General features: G+C 50.7%; 1 protein-coding gene across 4 annotated transcripts in view; it reads left to right on the plus strand.

The window, feature by feature from the left end:
* The window catches only part of STK32C (serine/threonine kinase 32C), a 92,010-nt gene that overhangs the window by 67,347 nt on the left and 4,869 nt on the right, over nucleotides 1-19,794 (plus strand). For 3 of the 4 annotated variants that reach the window (XM_075757571.1, XM_075757570.1, XM_075757572.1), the window contains 9 exons: nucleotides 8,174-8,325; nucleotides 11,461-11,634; nucleotides 12,197-12,234; nucleotides 13,634-13,723; nucleotides 14,256-14,359; nucleotides 14,452-14,568; nucleotides 17,002-17,127; nucleotides 17,289-17,420; nucleotides 19,115-19,182. In XM_075757571.1, coding sequence (XP_075613686.1) covers nucleotides 8,174-8,325; nucleotides 11,461-11,634; nucleotides 12,197-12,234; nucleotides 13,634-13,723; nucleotides 14,256-14,359; nucleotides 14,452-14,568; nucleotides 17,002-17,127; nucleotides 17,289-17,420; nucleotides 19,115-19,182 — 1,001 coding nt within the window. Of the gene's footprint in view, nucleotides 1-8,173; nucleotides 8,326-11,460; nucleotides 11,635-12,196; nucleotides 12,235-13,633; nucleotides 13,724-14,255; nucleotides 14,360-14,451; nucleotides 14,569-17,001; nucleotides 17,128-17,288; nucleotides 17,421-19,114; nucleotides 19,183-19,794 lie in introns of those variants that run through there. The other variant, XR_012836264.1, reaches the window with a different exon arrangement.

Raw genomic sequence — 19,794 nt, forward strand, 5'->3', positions numbered from 1 at the left:
GCAGCTGGGGCAGCCCGAGCCCGGCAGCGCACGGCCGTGCCGGTGGATCATGGCCATGGCCCTGGCAGAGTGACCATCCCCTACATGTCCACCCATGCCTGGGCTCGTGCAGGGTGCTGCATGGGGTGATCTTGGTCCTGGGTCCTTCCCGGTTGGACACAAAAGTCATGGACTGGCCCATGGGAAGCATGTAGGTGCTTCCAGCAGAGCTTCATCCAGCTGCTCACCATGGTTCGTGTGCTGAATGAATCCCTGATATTTTGATTATATCACTGCAAATGCAGCTTTAAGCTTTGCTATCTTGGCTGTGCCTGAAAAAAAAAAATCAATTAGCTGGTTTTAACCTTAATATTTATGAGAACTGTAGAACAAGTTAATATTATCTTTTTAATTACAAGTGTTACACAGATGTTAATTGCCAGGGAAAGACTGTATTTCAATTACCATCAGTGCCATCATAATACAAAATGGATACAAAGATTGCTTTTAAATGATGGGGTAAGTGATGCTGCGTCCTGTGCAACCCTGGTACCGTGGCCGTGTCAGAAATCCTTTGGTTTCTCTTCAGAATAGCATGATTCCTTTTTGTTACGTTGCTGATAGCAGCTGAGCATTGATTTTCATTCTTTTATATAACTGGCAAGATTCTGTCTGCAGCTCTCAGTACAGAACTGCTCTCAGATGGCGAAGCAGAGGGGGTCCTGGGGGCGCTGGTCCCCGCAGGCGCCGGGGCAGCACTGGGGTGCCGTGGGGTGCAGCCTGCGGTGCTGCCAGCCCCATCCTGCCCGCTGCCAGTGCCGCGGCTCTGTCTGCTCTCCTCCTGCGCAGGCATCGCTCTGCCCGTTGCGGCGCTAATTACCTAATAACGCCCTCTCCAACACTTCTTGAAAGGCTGCGTGGCAGTAATTTCCCTCCAGCTGATCAGACACAGCCGCTTTCTGAGGAATGGAAACACTCAGAGAAGTGACCAGTTTATTGTCTTGTTTAACAGGTGAGCTGTTAGAGGAAAGCTTGTCTAAAGGAGATGGACTTGTTAGAAATCAGTATGGGCGGTTATTCTTTCAGCAACAGAACGGCTATGCGTAATTTACAGTAAACCCTTTCTTACAGCTTTACTGTCTGTTCGCTCGACAAACTCACTCTAGTCTGCAAGAAACCAGTAATCGCGATCTTCTTGCTCTTCTTTGCAAGGAAGAACGGACTGTCCCTGGTCTGCGGTCTGTCTTCAAAGTTTCAGACCCTCACGGAGCGCTGCGGGTGGTTTCTGCCATACTGGAGTGACTGGTATGTAACCCAGACGTTCCCCGTGGGCCCACCAGTCGGGCAGGTCTCAGCGGAGGTGCAGTAAGCACATGCTGATGTGACTCTATCACAAATTACCGGTTCTTTCTCTTTTCTCCCCATTTCTGCTGTAACATGTAGTGATCAGAACTGAACTCAGTTCTCAAAAAAAGCTTGAGCTGTTTATACATCATGGTAAGTGCCTCTTTAATGCTACTGGTCCTTCAGAATGAAGAACTTAGTTCTTCCTGCTGCAGAGGCTGCAGATCTCTCATTTCCTCAACACCCTTCCCGAGGCCACTGCCATGCTGTCCCCTGTAGTGGGGACTCTTCCCCAGGCAGTCCCAAAGCCTACAGATGCTTTAGGGTGCCACAGGAAATTTTATGTTTATGCTTCACATCTCAGCTTTCAGCCTTGCAAGTAAAATGGCAAATATATAGATATTGGGGAAAATGAGGAGAGATTTGGCGCCGGCAGCCCGAGAGGGGAGGATGAGCCCTGCCGGTGGTCCAGCCAGGGTCCTCCCCCACTCCAGCCTGCATCTCGGTGGGATGCGGCTCTGGGACATGGTGCTGGCGGCCCCAGCAGGCGTGATGGCTGCTAGGTTTCACTGAGCTTGTGCACCAGAAGCATTGCAGGCTGGACCGGGTTTCTGCCCAATACTTCACGTCTTCTGTGCTGCCTTTCTAGGGCGGAGGCAGTGCCTGGTCCTGGGCCACCACCTCAGGAGGTGGTTAGTGTTGGAGGAGACTGGTATTTCCTTTGCTGGGTAACAGCTTAGGGCCAGATTCTGGTTGTGCTTTTGCTCATGATAATTCCTCATGACTTCATTGGGGTTGGCTTATTTTTGAGAGCTGAAAACTGCTGCTCTGGGTGATAAATGGTTGGAGAGCGCTGCTGGATCAAGTAAGCTCTGCTGGAGGGATCGATGCATCATCCCAGAGTCACAGCCATTTCCAGAATGACCACTTACAACTGCAGTGCTTGTCACCTCTGGAGAACGGGAAATACGGAGACTCATTTAACCATTTCAGTATCTAACTGGAGTTTTGTAGGTTGCCCGTATCAGGAGTCCAGACATAAATACCCAAGGGAAGTCAGCTGGAGGAGAAATCAATAGATGTGGGCAAGGTGCAACCACTCCAAATAAGCATTTTTATAAGCTAGAGCAATGTTTGGCTGTGGTTTGCAATTGTGTAGGATTAAGGTGTTTGATGTCGGTACATAGTGCTTGCTAATGCTAAGCCTTGACTCTAAAACCAAAATAAGTGAAATCCAGCTTTGTACGCTGAAACTTCCTGATGGCTCTCAGCCGAAGTCCATAAAATGTCTGTGTACATAAGGATTACAGTGCATTTGTGTTGTCTTTCAAAGGCAGGAACCTCAGATTCAAGAAGAAAACCTACTGCTCACAGTTCAGAAGCAAAAGGAAGATCTTGTGAATGCAGCTGTGGGTATTTGCATCCGATGTGACAGTAATGTCCTGCAGAGGACAGGATCGTGGGTGCCTTAATTTAAGATGACATCTGCATTTGCAGAAGGAAAAAATAATCTTTGTGCCACTGAGATCAAGCAATCTCAAGTATTTATCAGCTCCGCAGATCCTGCCCAGAATGCAAACTGCTTGCTTTTGTCGGAGCCCAGGCAAATTGTGCTGCCCCTTTATAATTAGTTTGAGATAAGTCAGGACGTGCTATTAAATGATTAGATGGCCTTTCATCTGAGTGGGGATTTCAGCCTGTTCGAGTCCCTCAGAATCAGCAGGAAAAAGTTACTGGATTTCTGCAGGAGAAAAGGCAAAGCCTGCCTGAGAAAGAGCAAGTTGGACTGAAAAACGTACAGAGCAGCAAAAATGTAGGCGATCAGGGAAAGTGTCCTAAATTAACAAGAACAAAAAAAACCTTCCAAAAAGGACATAGTGTCTGAGTCCCCTGAACACCAGAAGATACCCAAATCCCAGCTCTCTATTTCCATGCCAACTTACACCATGGTTGGGTGGAAAATAGAAATAACTCTTGTAAGTAACAGCTCAATGAGCGATGCAGGGGAATAAGAAGCCAAGTAATTCCTGGCAGGTTATGGACTTTGCTTTTGATGCTTAATCCATGGTGTGACGGAGAGTGCTTTGATCCTACAGAATAAGGTTTATCCTGAGGCTTTATCCTAAAGTCAGGCTGGTGTAGGAGTGTAAATGGTGTGGATGGTTCCTACCAAAAGAGTGAGGTTCATCCCTGCAAATGACAGTTGTGGTGTGTGTGGTAGTAGAAGATGAACTGGTCAAAAGTGTAAGTCCCTCAGTTACTTTCCACTTATTTAGTCCCAATTTTCCTTCCTTCCTTCCTTCCTTCCTTCCTGCCTGCCTGCCTGCCTTAAATTGTGGTCTGATATTTGAAATTCTTAATGTTTTCCCTGAATCGATTGGACACTGCTGAAAACAGACACCACCAAGCTGACTCCAGGACAGCGGTTCAGAGCCATGCCAGCTGTTCCCGCTCCAGAGGCGGCTCTTCGTTTGTTCTTCTCAAATTAAAGCTGGTCCCTTTGTCCCTCCCTTTCATTTTCAGACACTATGGGAAAATCAGGTGAGCTTTGGGTGCTGTGCCATGTTTTGATGCGGTGTCTGTTTGCCTCATGGGAGCATTGCTGGACCATGGCACGGCATGGCACAGCACGGCACGGAGGAGACCTCCGGGCACCCAGCGCTGCTGCGGCAGAGGCATCCATCCTGCTGCCTGCGCCCAACGGCCCGCGGGATGCCGGGCTCCTGCCGTGGGGTTTCCTCCTGGCTTCCCGTCTCTTGTCTGTTCTGCTGTTCTCACACCTTTCTCATCGATTATTGGGACGGTTTAAACGGGTGGATTTACTGTCAGCTCAGCAGAGGGTGAAATGTTTTGGCAATGGGAAGCTGCAGGGACGGTTTTGCAGCAAACGAGGTTGGGGGCATTACCTGGGCGGCGCTGCGTGACAGCAGGGGTGCAGGGAGCAGGGGTGGCAGGGAGCAGCACCGCAGGAGAGGCAGCGCCAAGAATCTCCAGGGTGCTGCACGGAAGTCAAACGAAGTCAGGCTAACTCCTTGACAGCTTTTGCTGATGAAAACAAACTTTGCGCGCAAAGCGGAGAGGCGGTTCTGCTCACTTCTGTTCATGTGCACATTTTTTAATGATAACGCTTTCCACAAAGAAAGGTATTTCAAAGCCAAGAGTCAGTTTTCCCCGCCCATTACTTTTTTAATATCACCTAGGTCAATGGGCCTCATTAGTCCCCTCTAAATTAATGTGATAGCTGGGGCTGCTGGGTGAAGACCGAGATCGTCCCCGATTCAGATGAGGAGCTGCCAGCTATGGTGACAATACAGGCATTGTCATTGCCTGGGGCCCCATAAAGTGAGATTGAACTGGGAGATGTTAAATGCACATCTCATGTCCTGAATCGCAAATGCACGTTCCAAACCCTTTATGCCTTTAATGCAATAAAGCAAAGGCAGCTGTATACAAACCATTTGGCAGCAGCTGAATGTTCAGGGTATCTGGGACTCTATTAAATCTTTTATGTGCCATGTCTTGAGCAATATACTACCAGCTGATGCCTGCCTTCTGCTTCGCAAATCTGGCAGCATTACATACAATTTTTTCTAATGGCTGTATTTAACCACTGAAAATTTCCTTTGTGCGGCGAGGGACTGCGTTGTGGAGAATGAGGACAAAGTAGTCTCTTCTTTCTGCTTTCTTGCGTTGCTTCGCATTGTGGAGCGGCTTGAAAATGGATTGAGATTAATTTAAAAAACCACTCTGACTTGTTACCAAGTAGATGTTTATTCCTTCCCCAGGAACAGATGCACGAATGGCGAAGCACAAAAAAGCAAAGATACGTGTTGGGGCACTGACGTTTCTGTGCGTGGGATGTATTTCTGTAACCAGGGGCATTTCACGAGGGGTTCCCACCTGTGGCAGGGGGCTTGAGTGGCCGTGCCCGGCCCGGGCAGCACCGACACCGGTCCTGACGATTGTTCGACTTGCGTTCAATCCCTGCCAAGAGCTGTATTAACGTGATCGATAACTATTAACGGCTGCGGTAATGATAGCGGTACAAAGAGAGCGTGGCTGGGGCACTGGAGATGTGCCCCCTCGCCCCGTCATCCATCGGTTGCCGGCACTGCCGCCCCGGGCGCTGTGCGCCGGGCAGCACCGCAGTGGGAACCACACACCGGGCGGCCCTGCGCTGCCCACGGCGCCCATCAGCCCCCTTCCCGCTCGTCCCACGTGGCTGCCCCGCCAGCCTGCGTTTTGGGAGGCTTGGCTGGAAGGAGGACATTTCCATGGATGGCCACGTTGGTGGCTTTTTCCAGAAAACAACAAAAATTCCAGAGTGCCTGAAGCTGGCATTGCTTTGTATGTAGGTGATGCTGTTCCATTTCAGAAAACTATTTATTATGATTACAGAGTACAAGAAGTTTTCATCATTTTCTCATTTATTATACTAGGTTTCCATTTTCCCTGCAGAGCAACAAGAAGCAAATGACATAAATATAAAATGCAGTGCCTGTTAAGATAGTGCAAATCACAAGCCAAAAAACAAATTTAAAAAAATTTAGAAATTAATGAGCTTCTAGCCACAATGTGAAATAAACTGAAATCAGGAGAGAATGTTGTTCAGTGCCTGGAGGGCTGTTATTCAAACGTTTGGTTTTAGAGAAGTCATTAGCAATGACCATGTTTTAAAGGAGTAGGTCTTTTCTGCTCAAAGAGTTTATAAAATATAAAGCTATTTTTGCCTGGTTTATTAAATGTACAACTAGTTTAGTCTGCTTTAGGCAGGGGTTGGATCCTGCTGGTGCTTTGCATTGCGGTAGGTAGTTCATGATTATGATTAAGTTTGCACGAAGCAGGGGTTTTACCGCGCGTTTTTGTAGTATGAACAGCCGCTGGTGTACCGATGAGCTTTGCACACCCACGGGCGCTGGAGGGGACCGTGCCGTCCAGGGACGGGGCTGGGGACACCCATTCTTGCCCGACAGCTCGGAGGCGTGCGGGGACACCGGCTGCCCTGCCTCGGCGTGGCTGCCAGCACAGGGCACGGCCCTCGCGTGCGAGAGCCCCGTGTGCTGGCGTCGGGCTTGCTGGTGCCGCCGCGGGCGAGGGACGGGCAGCCAGCAGCGGTGGTTCGGTGGGGACTGAGCCGGGGTCCGGGATGTGCCTGCCGTGGCCCAGCCCGCCCCGGTGCCAGCCGCAGTGCCAGCGGTGCGGGCCTCTGGCAAAGCCTGAGTTCGACCCAGAGAAAATTGCTCGTGTCAAGCAGCGCGAGAAAGGAGCTTTTACCGTGAGGTCTGAGGTGCGCCTGGAGTTATTGCAATGCACGATTTTCCGTTCTTACCGTAATTGTAATGACGACTGCAAAATAATCCCCGTAATTTCAGTGTGCATCGCTAATTGGGATGTTTTTATCAGGCTAACGATAACTACCTATTATTTTGTCACCTTCTTGCTGTAATGTGTCCTTGATGATATTATATTGTGCGCCATTAGCACTTGCAAATGGTTATTAATGGCAGTATTTTAGAAGTGTGGAAGAGTTCGGCGGCTCCCGTCTGTCTGCGATGTTTTCTGCCCTCTGTGAAACTCCCTGTGCTTGCTCCCGTGCTGTGTAAGTGTGACCCGCTCTCTAATGAGCTCCTGAAGCCACCCCCAGGTCAGCCTCCAGATGAAGGCTGTATGACCAAAATGCCAAATTACTTATTTTTCAAAGCAAATATATGCAGCGCATTGTAATCATGAGCGTGTCTGACACTTAAGAGGACAGACATAATTATACCAGATGTAGACATTTCAGTAGTTCATTTAAAAATAGTTACCTTGAGAACTAATTAGCTCTTTTAAATATAGTTACCTTGGTAATTAAGGTGTCGTTAGTATCAGAAGAACGGGGGGAGGCACACCAAAGGCAATACGGGTTGGAAACCCGGGCCAGCGCAGCAGGCACGGTGCCTGTTGGGTGCCGGGTGCCGGGTTGTGCCACCGGTGCCCGGGACCGATGGCTGCCGGGCAGCCTGGCTCCGTGTGCCGGGAGGGGACGGCTGCGAGCAGCCAACGCTTGGCGTGGGGGAGCCAGCACGGCCTCCTGCGTGCCCGGCCCTGAGAACAGGCTGTCCGAGCCCGGGCGCTGGGGAGCGGACGGGCAGGACCGGGAGGCGGGAGGGACCCAGCCGGGGGCAGGCAGCTCGGTGCCCGGGAAGGACATGTCCGCGTTCGCCACGGCACGGCACGGCCACGGGCTGGGAGCCTGGGCTGGGTGCGCAGGAGGGACGCTGGGCTCGCGGGACCCCGAGCACGGAGGAGGGTCTGTGCCTTGCAAGGACAGAGTGGTGCTGCGGGCCTAGGGGCACGGTGTTTGTTGTTGGTTTTATCAAATTTACATTTTAATCGCTTTCTGCTCAAACAAATTGGATTATTTTGACCTTTCAGAGCACAGCTATGTATTCACTAGATGAAAACCAATCTGCTGGAGGTTGGCAGCCGGCGGATGTGAGCAGAATGGAGGCAAGGCTGGGAGAGAAGCGATTGCCCGAAGCCGGTCTCCATTTGGAGGCAGAGAGCGCACAGCTCTCTCCCACAGCTCCCAGGCACCATTCCCCGCTGGGAAGCTCTCCCCGGAGTCACATCCTAGAGAAGCTTTTGCGTGGGGTGGTGCAGCACCCAGGGCGGGAGCGCACAGGCATGGCGCTTGGAGCAGGGGTGCTTCTATCCGGAGATCCCAAGTCACAGCCTGGGGATCAGGAATATTTGACCGCAGGGTGGAAGTGCTGAGCGGTGTGGCTTTCAGCCCTGTAAGGGAGCAAATAATGATATGGAACGTTTTACTAAATCCTTTTTTTTCTCCCCTTGTGTGGTACTTTAGGTGTGTATTGTGCAGAAGAGAGATACTGAGAAGATGTATGCCATGAAGTACATGAACAAACAGCAGTGCATTGAAAGAGATGAGGTTCGCAATGTGTTCAGGGAACTGGAAATCCTGCAGGAGATCGAGCACGTGTTCCTGGTGAATCTCTGGTGAGCATCTCCCCCCTCTGCCTTTGGGGCCGCCTGCCCTCGGGTGCTCGCAGAGCCACGTTCTCCCCATCCACCTGTGGTCACGGACATCCATGGGAGAAACCCAGTGAGCTGCTCCAGTGGAGGTCCGTGATAATGTGAAATGCGTTCAGGAACCATGGTTTGCTGTACGCAGAAGATATCCAAATGCCATGGCATCAAACATTTTAAAACAGCTTAGCTTCTCTTTTTCCATCAAAAACCTTTGTGTGGTGTTGGATGTTTTTCACAGCCTTCTTGCAAAGGGTCCTCCCCTCCTGAGGGACCCCTGCCAATTTAACTGTAAAATGTTTTTGTACCACGGTCTGTTGGGGTGTGCAGTTTGACTAAGGGGTCTTGGGGCAGTACGATGTTCCCGGTGACTGCCGTTAAAGAAACAGTCCATCTCGTGTGCATGGAGATGCTGAGAACTGTGAGAGCCTGTGGTGAATCGCATACTCTGTGGGGCCAATTTCTGTAGCAAGAACAGCTTGAAAAGTCAAAGAAACTAGCATTTTTAGAGGTGATGATCTATAACTTTTATGAGTAGAATAATTATACAAAATATTTAGTGTTTCACACAGTACGTATTTGGTTCCTCTAAAGGACTCAATCTCGCAGAGATTGATAGTTTAACCAACCAGAAGTGCTCTCAGCTTAGCCAGAGTGTTACTGAGGTAGGTCCTAACTCAAGAGCCGTTAGCGGGTGGTTTAAAGCTGAACGGACGGTGTTTGGGCCCGCGCGGGCCCTGCGGAGGCGGCTCCATAGCTGCACACCGAGGGATGCTGCTGGGCTGGGGGGACTAATATGGTGGTAGGGAAGCATGTCATTTTTTACTGTGTCTAGACAAGATGCTTTTCAAAAGCATTACAGACTGAAGCTGTTTGTTAGATTTCAGCCTGATTTGAGGAGATATTTTTTTTAAATTAGATGCTAAAACATTACCCAGTAGAGTCTAGTTTTTGCCAGTGGACGCACACTCAAGTTAGTATGGAGCAATTTGAAATGTAACTGGGTTTAGTGATCTGTTGCTGAAAAAAACTTACGAGATCTCTTCAAATTATCAGGTGGGCAGCCTTTTGCTGGAGAACGACTATGGGCAAAAAGTGCTTTGCAACACGTTCACTGGCCAAAGAAAATGCACTCCTTTAGAGCTCAGATTTATCATTATCAATTGTGCCCAACATTGATTTCCAAGTTTTAGAAAACAGTGCATTGTATCCTACGATGGTTGGTTTGTTTGGGCCGAGCCCTTAGCAGTCAGCCCCGTCACCCTGTCCCAGCTCCTGCTGCCGGGTGGTCTGCGCGGTCCGTCCTCTCTCTGCTGTGTCCGCCCCGTGCAGGAGCGCCCGACGTGGGGCAGGGACCAGAAAATCCAACACCTTCGCCCACGGAGGGCCAGCACGCCACAAACTGATCCTGTGCCAGCAAGCATCTCTGGTCACTGCTGGGAGGGAGCTGGGGCAAGAGCAAATACAGGGCACGTTGCAGGTGATAGGGGTAAGGAGTTCAGGACTAGGATTCCCAGAGCGCAAGAAGAGAGGCATTTATGAGAGGTGATGGAGAACCTTTGATAGCCCATTGAGTGCAGGATGACAGACTGAGAAGGCAAAAGAAGAGCAGTGCCTTCTCTTGCTGTATATGTCACCTGGGTTGCTCAAAATTTTGCCTAGGATTTATTCCCCAAGTGTCTGCACACACTTGGCATGGTTTGAAAGGCATTCTTTCAAACAATAGCATGGCTGTTTTGTAAAGCCAGGCTCCTGCAGCTGTGCCTTCATTGAGGCAGGTAGGCAGGATTTCCAGCCCAGCGGTTTTTGAGATTGCCTAAAAATTTGTGCAGCCACAACCACAAGGAGAAAAGAGTAAATGTAAAATAAAGGCCATGCTTACTTGGAAAATAATGGGTAAGAAAAAATGGTATCTTATGTAAAAAAATGGAAGGAAGCGCACCTGCAATGCGCAGTGCACAGTCATCTCCTTCAGAGATGGCAAGGGTTACGTTAGCATTGAAATGTGGGCTTTAGGGTAGAATCAGTCCTCAAGAGCGGCTCCCTGGTTTCACAGAGACAGAAGAGGGGCTGAAGTGGCGGTTTTTCCCCGGGGAAGCTGCACACCTCGCACGGCCAGAGGCCAAGCCTTGGGCAGGCGGCTGGCCGCGGGCGTCCCCTCCCTCCCCGGCCGTGCCGGCTGCGCGGCGGGCTGGTGGACGGGCAGATGCTCAGAAATTCAGAAAGTTTAATACCCAAAGTGGTGAAAGTTGATAATACTTTACATTCTTTTTGTTGATCCATTACTCCAGAATAAATAAGTTAATATTTATTTTTTCAGCATTTTAGCAATTACAGATTTTTTTTCCAACAAGTACTGAAAATCTTAAGAAAACTCTCTCTCATAGCAAATTTTTCCCTTTCAGCTCATACTTTTAGAATTAGTCTACATTTAGGATGAGAGCAGAAGTATTCTGATTCATAAGTATTATACAATCCCACATGCTCTTTCCTTAGAAATACTGTCACCAATTATAACAATTGAACGTTGTTTTGTAGTGTGTCCTCACTGCTGTCAGTCTCCTGCAGGATCCACTGCAGCTTTAGAGAGGCGTTTTACTCTACAGTAAATATAAATCTCTTTTTCTGGTTTTTATGGTTAAATTAGCACTTGTGTTTTCCAATTCTTTTTCAGGATAGGCAGAGATATTTTAAGTATAGGTTTATCAGATTGTTCACAGTTGAAAATGCGAAGTTTCTCTGAAGTGACTGGCTAGCAAAGCCCTGAGCTCTGCCTGCAGCTCTGCCTGCAGCTCTGCCTGCAGCTCTGCCTGCAGGTGAGGTTACATGGCGGCAGTCGGGAGGTGAGCTGGGGAAGTTAATCGGGATACTTTCCTCCTCAAAGGAAGCGTTGCTCACTGTAGCCATAGGCTGGGGAGCAAGACAGCAGCTTGAGTTGCACTTGCTTAATTAGCAAGGTGTAAACACCAAAGCGGGCATATGTTCGTAGTGGGAACGTTTGCAGTTTTCACAGGCGCTCTGTAATTAGGAGAGGGAAAAGGCCCGACTTGGCTTTGTGACTCCTTAGAGACTCAGCCTGCATGCTCACCACTGCGGATCCCGCAGGTACTCCTTCCAGGACGAGGAGGACATGTTCATGGTGGTGGACTTGCTTCTCGGTGGTGACCTGCGCTATCATCTGCAGCAAAATGTTCAGTTTACGGAAGAAACGGTCAAACTCTACATCTGCGAGATGGCACTGGCTCTCGACTACCTACGAAGTCAGCATATTATCCACAGGTAACCACACAGGCTCTCCCTCGCAGTCGGTAGCTGGCAGGAGCTGCCCGTGCACCGTGCTGCCCGTGCACCGTGCTGCCCGTGGCTGATTTGGGGCAGGTGATGCTCCCTCTGCTGCCATGATGCCCTTAACCCCATCGGTACCCCCAAGTTGGGGAACTGCCGGCATTAAACTGCACCAGCAGTGCCAGTCCTGGGCACCCTCCGGCTGCTGGTCCTGCTCCCTGTCACTCAGAGGGAGCCTCACGCTTCGCCGGGGGGCTGAAAGCGCCTTCCAGGGCAGGCGTCAAAGCAATCTCACAGATACGGGCCCAGTCTTGTGTTATTAATTTTCCTTAGAAATGATGCCTGAACAAGTCAGCTGCTCCCCCTTTTTTGCCCAGGTGCCCAGGAAAAGCATATTTCTAGTCCATCATAAATAGACTTGTTTCATGTTGGGGTATTCTTGTTTTATTTGTTTCTAATTTTTGATAGATAAAAAAGTTGCAGGGTTTTTGTTGTTGAGTTGCATCCTTGATCTGACTGCGATTTTGTCTTGCTGTAACCTTGCTTCTTTTCCCAGAGATGTAAAACCAGACAACATCCTCCTCGATGAGCAAGGTAGGGTCTCTCTGCCTTGCTTTGTCTGCCTCCTGCATTCAAGGGACAGATTCTTTACAGTCTTGGATACTCTGCATCTTTTTATCTGGGAAAAGTGTGGAAAAGGCACCACCCCTTCTAACTGATCGGTGTTTGGTGCATTGTAATACCAGGGAAGACCCACCAAGGGCAGCCCCTCTCCTCGGCACCCCCCGCCTCGCTGCACCCACACTCTGCCTCCTCCCTCGCTAGTGCCCCAGTGCAGAGCCCCCGTGCCAGAGATGCGGTACCTGGCATCGTGGCAGGGCACGAAGCACACGAACTGACTTGGTTGAGTTTTAGAGTGAGTGATCTGCACGTACGCTTTGAGGATAGTTGTGATGTTTTCCTGGGGGGATGGATCTGGGCTGAGCCAGGTGGAGTGAGCTCAGGAACCTTTATGAGAGCATCTGTTGGTAATGGTGGCTCAGTGGCCTACATGGGAGACATACCGTAGGAGATCCTGTAGTGACCTCTGTTCCAGCAGTAGATCTTATAAAACAAAGACACAATCTCTCAGGCTCCAAACCATCAGAGTTTTATCATAAAGCCTCATAAAAACCAAAGCTTGAACTTGCATGAAAGTTCAGCAGAAAATAGCGCAGGGTAGAAAGCCCAAACACACATGGGAGAATGGAGATGTAGGGGAAGACTTGGGAGGACAGGGCAGTCCGTGATTTCCACACCTTTTTCATTGCTGCCTTGTAGATAGAGAGCAGAAAGTAGCAGGTGGGTTTTCTGTATATCAGGCTGGCTTGAAGATAATGACATTTTCTGAATTTTAACTTTCAGTCCTGATGACAGAGAAAGTAGAAACAGAGAAGATGTTCCAGCACTTTTTGTGATATCTTAATGATTTCTTCATACAGGCTTAGGATTTGGGAGGTATTGTTATGATTTCATTCAACTGGCATGTCCAAATTTGCCATGGTCTGTACAGAGTGGCAGTGGAGTGTTTTATAGCTCTGGGACTTTGGGGTAGTCATGGTTCGGTGGCTTTTATCAAAACCAGTTCTAGGGTTTGATCAATGTGACCAAGGCAATATCTTAGTATAGCGTGTCCCTGTTGTCTTCTCGCTGACCGCAGGTTCTGGATAGAGCAATTTGACCAAGTGCTGGAGCTGGTGCAGGTTACTGGGTCGCTCCGAGTGCGATTTAAAATCAGGACCCAAAGCTAGCTACCATTTAATCACCTAGCCAGCCTGAGATCCTGGGAAAGCTTTGGGATCTGTTACGGCCTGCGGTGGGGTCTAACCTGACCTGCCTGTGCCCATGCTGCACTGTCAAGGGCAGGAGCTTAGGAAACAAATGTATTCTGACTCTACATTGCCCTTGTTCTGCGCTGCAATTAATTCTGTCTTAAAATGTGTCTTTGTTTAAGGTCATGCACATTTAACAGATTTTAATATTGCAACAATAATTAGGGACGGTGAAAGAGCAACTGCATTAGCTGGAACAAAGCCATACATGGGTAAGAAATAATAGCTGTTCCTTTACGTCTGTATTTTACATTTCAGGAGCGCTCACTGCATGCTGCCTGACAGTCCCTGTCTGTGACAAAGGCACTGAATTAATTTAGCACATTAATGCATGCACCCAAGTCATTCAGCGGAGCCTGATCACTGAAAAGTGAAACTCCCGGCGTGAATGAATCGCTGTCACACCCTCCCCATCCCGCCCTGCCCTCCTCGCTGGCCCTGGGCTGTGACTTGGTGCATCCCAGCAGGCGCTGGGTTTCTGCCGACCCTCACTCGCTCGGTTGGGAGGGCTCCCCTGCGTGCGCCGGGTAACCCAGCTGCCCAGCCAGGGCTGGCCTGCTGCTGCCACTGCCACCGCTGCTGCTGCCGCCACCGCTGCCACCAGCCCTGACATGCAAAGCCTCCCCTTGGGCAGTAGTGCATGAAAATAACCGTAAGGTTTATGTACTGACTTACATGAAGTACTGACATAGAAACAAACTGAAGTCAGTGAATAACCTGTTGCATTTTGCCCTTTCTGTTCAGCCCCGGAGATTTTCCATTCCTTCCTGAACGGCGGGACGGGCTACTCCTTCGAGGTTGATTGGTGGTCCCTAGGAATCATGGCTTACGAACTGCTGCGGGGCTGGGTAGGGCTCCCGGAGGTCTAAGAACGTGCTTTCTGAATGACTGCAGAGAGGAGAGGGAATTTCTTCTCATCTGTCTGCTTTTTTCCCCCCAGAGACCGTATGACATCCACTCCAACAACCCTGTGGAGTCTTTAATTCAGCTCTTCAGTACTGTCAGCGTTCAGTACTCATCTGCATGGTCAAAAGAAATGGTTGCTCTATTAAGAAAGGTAAATAGTCCTGCTGCTGTGGTTTACATTGTACATTAGCTGCAGTGCATGCGGGACTAGCTGGAAAATTTTCAGCATATTAATAAATAATGTAAAATTGAAGTAGGACTAATTTTTATGACTTTGTTGAGGCTTAAGCACAGATTAATCTTGTGTTTTGTTTATTATCTCTGTAATAAGATGCATTGCGTTTGACAGCAAGGGAAGGAAAAAGGCTGGTTTTGGTGTGGCAATCAAATTCCTACCTGAGCTGGAAGTGTGCCCTTCCAGCATCCCCCTCGTTGATCGTCATAACCTAAAAAGACAGCGACCGTGGCCGAGGCAGCCGTGTGAGGCAGAGGAGATGTGCTGGCCCTGCTGTGTTAGCTGCTCCCTCTCGCCAGTCCTGCTGGGCTGAAGGGGCTGATTCGGTGTGTTCGGTTGTGAGAATTGTCTGGGGGGTTCCCTATCCATGGGACGGTCTGCTGTGGGAGAAAGTTGGTGCTTTGGCGTGGAGGCTGTGGTTTTAGCTTCTGCTTGCTTGGGAACTCAAGAAAAGTAGCTGATGGGTGTGCTATGAAAAAGATATACATGGTGCTGACAGCAAGTGACTCGGATGCAAGTTAATGTTGAGTGGACATTTACATGGTTAGATTTTGTTTGAACGAGGAGCAGCGCTGTGAGCGATGGCTGCAGCGGAGCATTCAGCAGGTTCACATTGCCATCTGCTGGGCTGGCGGCCGGCGGGCTTCTGGAGACCGGGCAGGAATTGAGTGTCTCACCTGGAAAATGCCAGCGGCCACCTCAGCCTGGAAGGACCCGCCCTGTCCCCCCAAAGCGCTGGGGGTTCTGTGCTTGGGGTGCCCCGGCCGTAGTCCTGCCTGCTGCGGCAGCCAGGGGGGCTCTGCTGGTGCCCAGGGGTGACGTCGGCACTGCGGTGCCCACCCACCCACCCGCCAGGGCCAGCTCCCGCTCCCCGCTCCCCGCTCCCGGCGTTGATGCCCCGCATCTCCTTCCCGCTGGGCCAGTGCCATCACAGTGGTCTTAGGAACTGGGAATTCCTCCCTTTTCATTTTAAAGATGAAGATAATTTTATGCTGTGAAAAAGTGCCTGAAAAGTTCCCCCAGGTGGCAGTTCCTGGTCGAGGTGGTCTTTTACCCCATGCCCTTCACAGGCATCCCTGTGCTTGGGCGCCTGGTGGGCTGTAGGTACGGACACCATTACCTGCTGCTTGCGTAGTTACCTTTGGCATTGGAGAAATACTCAATGCTGATTTTATTTCCTGCAAAAAGGCTGTAGCCACCTATAATGAGCATGCCTAGAATTATGCCACAGTTTTTTGAAGGAAATAGTCCTAGATGAGCATTTTGCAGAGGTCCTACTGTAGGTGTCTATCGGTTGGGAGACCTTACGCACTCAGTTTGCGGATGCCCAAAACCGAGCTGGGGCACCTGGAGGTCAGGACTCAAATTCTAAGTGCCCTGGAAAAATGGGAAGAACTGGTCCAGAGGTGGGGTGCGGCTCCGGTGCCAGTGGCAACGGCATGAGCAGGCAGAGGGGCCAGCTCCTGGAGAGGGCGAGGGTGGGCACGACTCACCTGCCACGAGCATCCCGCGCTTGGGAGCGGAGGGACATTTACGGGGCTCCAAGTATGTGCTGCAAAGGTGGCATCAAGCAAGCTTTGGTGAAGATTTTCAGATGAGAGACTAGGTGCAGAATTTTCTGGAAGCTCTAACCAGATCCCGTGTCAGGCATACCTCCACGTCAGGCATACCTCCATGTCAGACCTACCTCCACGTCAGGCATACCTCCACGTCAGGCATACCTCCACGTCAGACCTACCTCCACGTCAGGCATACCTCCACGTCAGGTGTACCTCCACGTCAGGCGTACCTCCATGTCAGGCATACCTCCAGCAGCCCTGGAAGCTGTAACTCAAGTACAGCATGGTACACGGTGCTGAATTCTTTGAAAAATCAGGTCTGTCCTCAGTCTGGTGTCTCAGTGGATCAAGCGATTATTTATTTTTTCTCTGTGCTTAGTAATCCATGTGTGTGATAAACGGAGTAGTATCCCCTGGTGTCACAGAAGTGGTATGAAAATAGGACATGTGGAGGTTGAAACCAAAACGATGAGCCCCTGGGGGAATCAACGTCTTTACAAGGGAGCAAGGGCTGTCCCTGGCATGGGGAGGAGTGCGTCGGGTCGTGCGGTGTAGATAGGCACGGGAGGAGCGAACCCGCGCTGGTCTGAGTGCTCACGGTACCGAGTTTTTGGCCGTTTCACAACCTCCAGAACATTTTTCTAACATGGTTCTTTTTCTGTAGTCTGTCGCGTATTTCCCACGACAGAAAGGTTGCTGTGTGGCTGAACTATCTGTGTGCATCCGAAAGGCAGGATGATGCTGGGCTCCTTTTCTTTCTCCCCTGACGGGAATGCCTTTCTGTCCCCAGCTGCTGACGGTGAACCCTGAGCATCGCTTTTCCTGCCTGGCTGACGTTCAGGCCTCGACGTACTTGTCCGGCGTAGTCTGGAGCGATGTCTGCGAGAAGCGGGTGGAGCCCGGCTTCGTCCCCAACGTGAGTAGGAGCGATCTGTGTCCTAGCCGCGAGCAGGGTCGGTTCTCGTGGTTAGAGGAACGCTGGGTTCAGCAGAGGCTTTCTGACGGAGAAGTGCGTTTGCTCCGGGAGGGTCTCTGCTGTGCCTGACGCCTGTGCTGTCGTGTCGTGTGTCCCGGCAGAAGGGCCGCCTGCACTGCGACCCCACCTTCGAGCTGGAGGAGATGATTCTGGAGTCGAGGCCCTTGCACAAGAAGAAAAAGAGGCTTGCAAAGAACAAGTCGAGGGATAACAGCAAAGACAGCTCTCAGTCCGTAAGTGCTTTCTGGGGTAACAGCCAACCAGGAAAAAAGGCTGAGCTGCTGAATTTGGGGATGTACAGCAGCAGTCACTGAGACAATGCAGTAACTGCAGATTTATTCTGATGAAAACATTTGCCCAATGGAGTCTTCTCGAAAGCCAAATGTTCCTTTTACATAAGTTTGATAAAACTCTTTCACAGTAATCTGTACTTTGGAAAATGAAATGGGAAACAGAGGTCTGGGCACACTGGTCAAGAGAAAAACTCAAAAAGGTCCCAAAACACGTCCGTACGATCTTCACCTTTCCAAGAGGCGCTGCCCAGTGTCTGTGACAGCTGTTTATTGGGGTTGCACACTAGTAGTTTATCCAAGTGCTGGTGATGGCCATGCAGAAACAGCTGGCCAGTCAGTCCCGTTTTCAGGGAACCATCCTGTGTTTTCTCACCACGTGAGCTGTGCGGCTGGGTGAGCCCCGCGGCTCTGCCGGGCTCCTGCACCAGGGCGAGCTCTGGCTGCGCCGCTGAGGAGGCCAGCACGTGAGCGTGGAGAAGTGTGCGGCTGTGCCCATGAGCACTTTCTGCAGAGAGGGATCCATCAGCTGGGAAATTAAGCTAGAGACAAGATGCATTTGTTTCTTCTTTTCACTGTGGGAGTCACAGTGCTTTTATATCACTGGGGAGATAAATACAAGAATCTTGGTTTCACAGAGCAGACATGTCCCAGGAGTAAAACCAGCTCCTTACACAGCAGAGCAGGTACTCAGTCCTGCAGAAAGCAGGGTTCTGTAAGGGGTGTTTGCAGGTAGGGTGGTGTGCCGGGGAGGCTTGGGAGAGCAAACGCACATCACCCACTGTCCCTGCTTCCCCTGCGCAGCACCTCTGAGCTCCGCAAATCCCAGACTAAGGGGACAAACAAGCGAGGGAGGAAAAAAAGCAGAATAAGCAAATTTGCAAATTCCTCTCTGAGGTTTTGCTGCCTAGAGCGTTAAGGGCACTTTGCCTGCCCCTCCCTGGCAGGAGCCCATCCCTCGCCGTGGCCATGGCCCGTGGCTGCGGTGCACGGGCGAGCGGAACAAGGCCAGGGCGAGACTCGGCCTGGGCAGGAGACAGGCGTCCCTGCTGCGGTTGGAGGTGGAGTGGAGCAGCGGCATCTGGCTTCAGAGGAGGTCTCTGCACCGAGACAGAGGTGATGCAGGAGGTAAAATAAAGGCAGAAATGGGGAAGTGCGGGTTGTCTACACACCCGCGTTTCCCTGCTGCCCCGTGGGTGCTGCCAGCTTCCCGGCACGCACACAGCCAGCGTACCTGCACAGCCCCTGGCTGGGAGCAGCCAGCTGTGGGACAGGGCCACCGGCTTGTGCCTTGTTCTTGCAAAGACCCACAGGCGCAGGCTTTGTGCTGGTCTCTCCCCTGCGCTGGCTTTCCTTCCTGCAGGCAGATAGCACTCCCAAAAGCAGAATACACAGATAAATGTGTGGTGTTTAGCTGGAAAACTGTGCGCTATCTGTTTTATGGAAAACTGTGCTCGCCACAGATGAAACGAGCCGCCGGTGAAAGCCATGAGGCCGTCAGCTGTGCTGTTTCCATCACCTGGTTCGGCTGAAATGTCTGGGAGGCTCTGTGCGTAGAGCCGGGAGCCCTGCGATGCTGTAGGCAGCAATGAGATGCAAATGGGGCTGCTTATGCGTGTGTTGTTTTTCTTCAACAGGAAAATGACTATCTCCAAGAATGCCTTGAAGCTATCCAGCAAGACTTTGTCATCTTCAACAGAGAGAAGTGAGTGGGGGGGGGTAATTTTTTTTGAAAGAAAAAATACTCTTTTTCCTGATTTCCCTTAGGAAGCAGAATGCCAGTGCCTGATGGCCGGGAGCATCTCGCCGCGGGCTTGGCCCTGGGTGACTGACGCCAGCCGAGGAGCTCAGGTGCTGCCTCTGTATGAAAAGCAGTTCTCACCAAAAAGGGAGACAAGAGCAGGGATTATTAATCACTGCCATTAAATAAAATATGCTGCAGAGAGACTTCTGGGATTTAACATATGTATGCGACACTGCTTCAGTTCCCCCATAGCATCTTCTCATCCATCCTGCTTTTAGAGGATGATGTTTTGGAAAATGAAGGCAAGGAACGTGCTAAAATCTCTGCAGGGCGTGAGCGGGCAGTGAAAGCGCTGGAGTTAAAGCAGCTGCTTTCCCCGTGGTCGAGCACGCTGACGTGAGAATGTTTGGTTCGTAAGTAAAACAGGAGACAGCCTCTGTGGCGGAGGTGGTGCGTGGCTGGGGGCCTGCTGCCCTGAGCACAGGGCACTGGTGGCCGAGGTCTGGGTGGGCAGCGCTGAAGCCTCGCAGGTCACAGCGGAGTATTTTAGAGTGTTTCGATGTGTTTTGCTGA

This window comes from Balearica regulorum, chromosome 7 (genome assembly GCF_011004875.1).
Source record: "Balearica regulorum gibbericeps isolate bBalReg1 chromosome 7, bBalReg1.pri, whole genome shotgun sequence".
NCBI lineage: Eukaryota > Metazoa > Chordata > Aves > Gruiformes > Gruidae > Balearica > Balearica regulorum.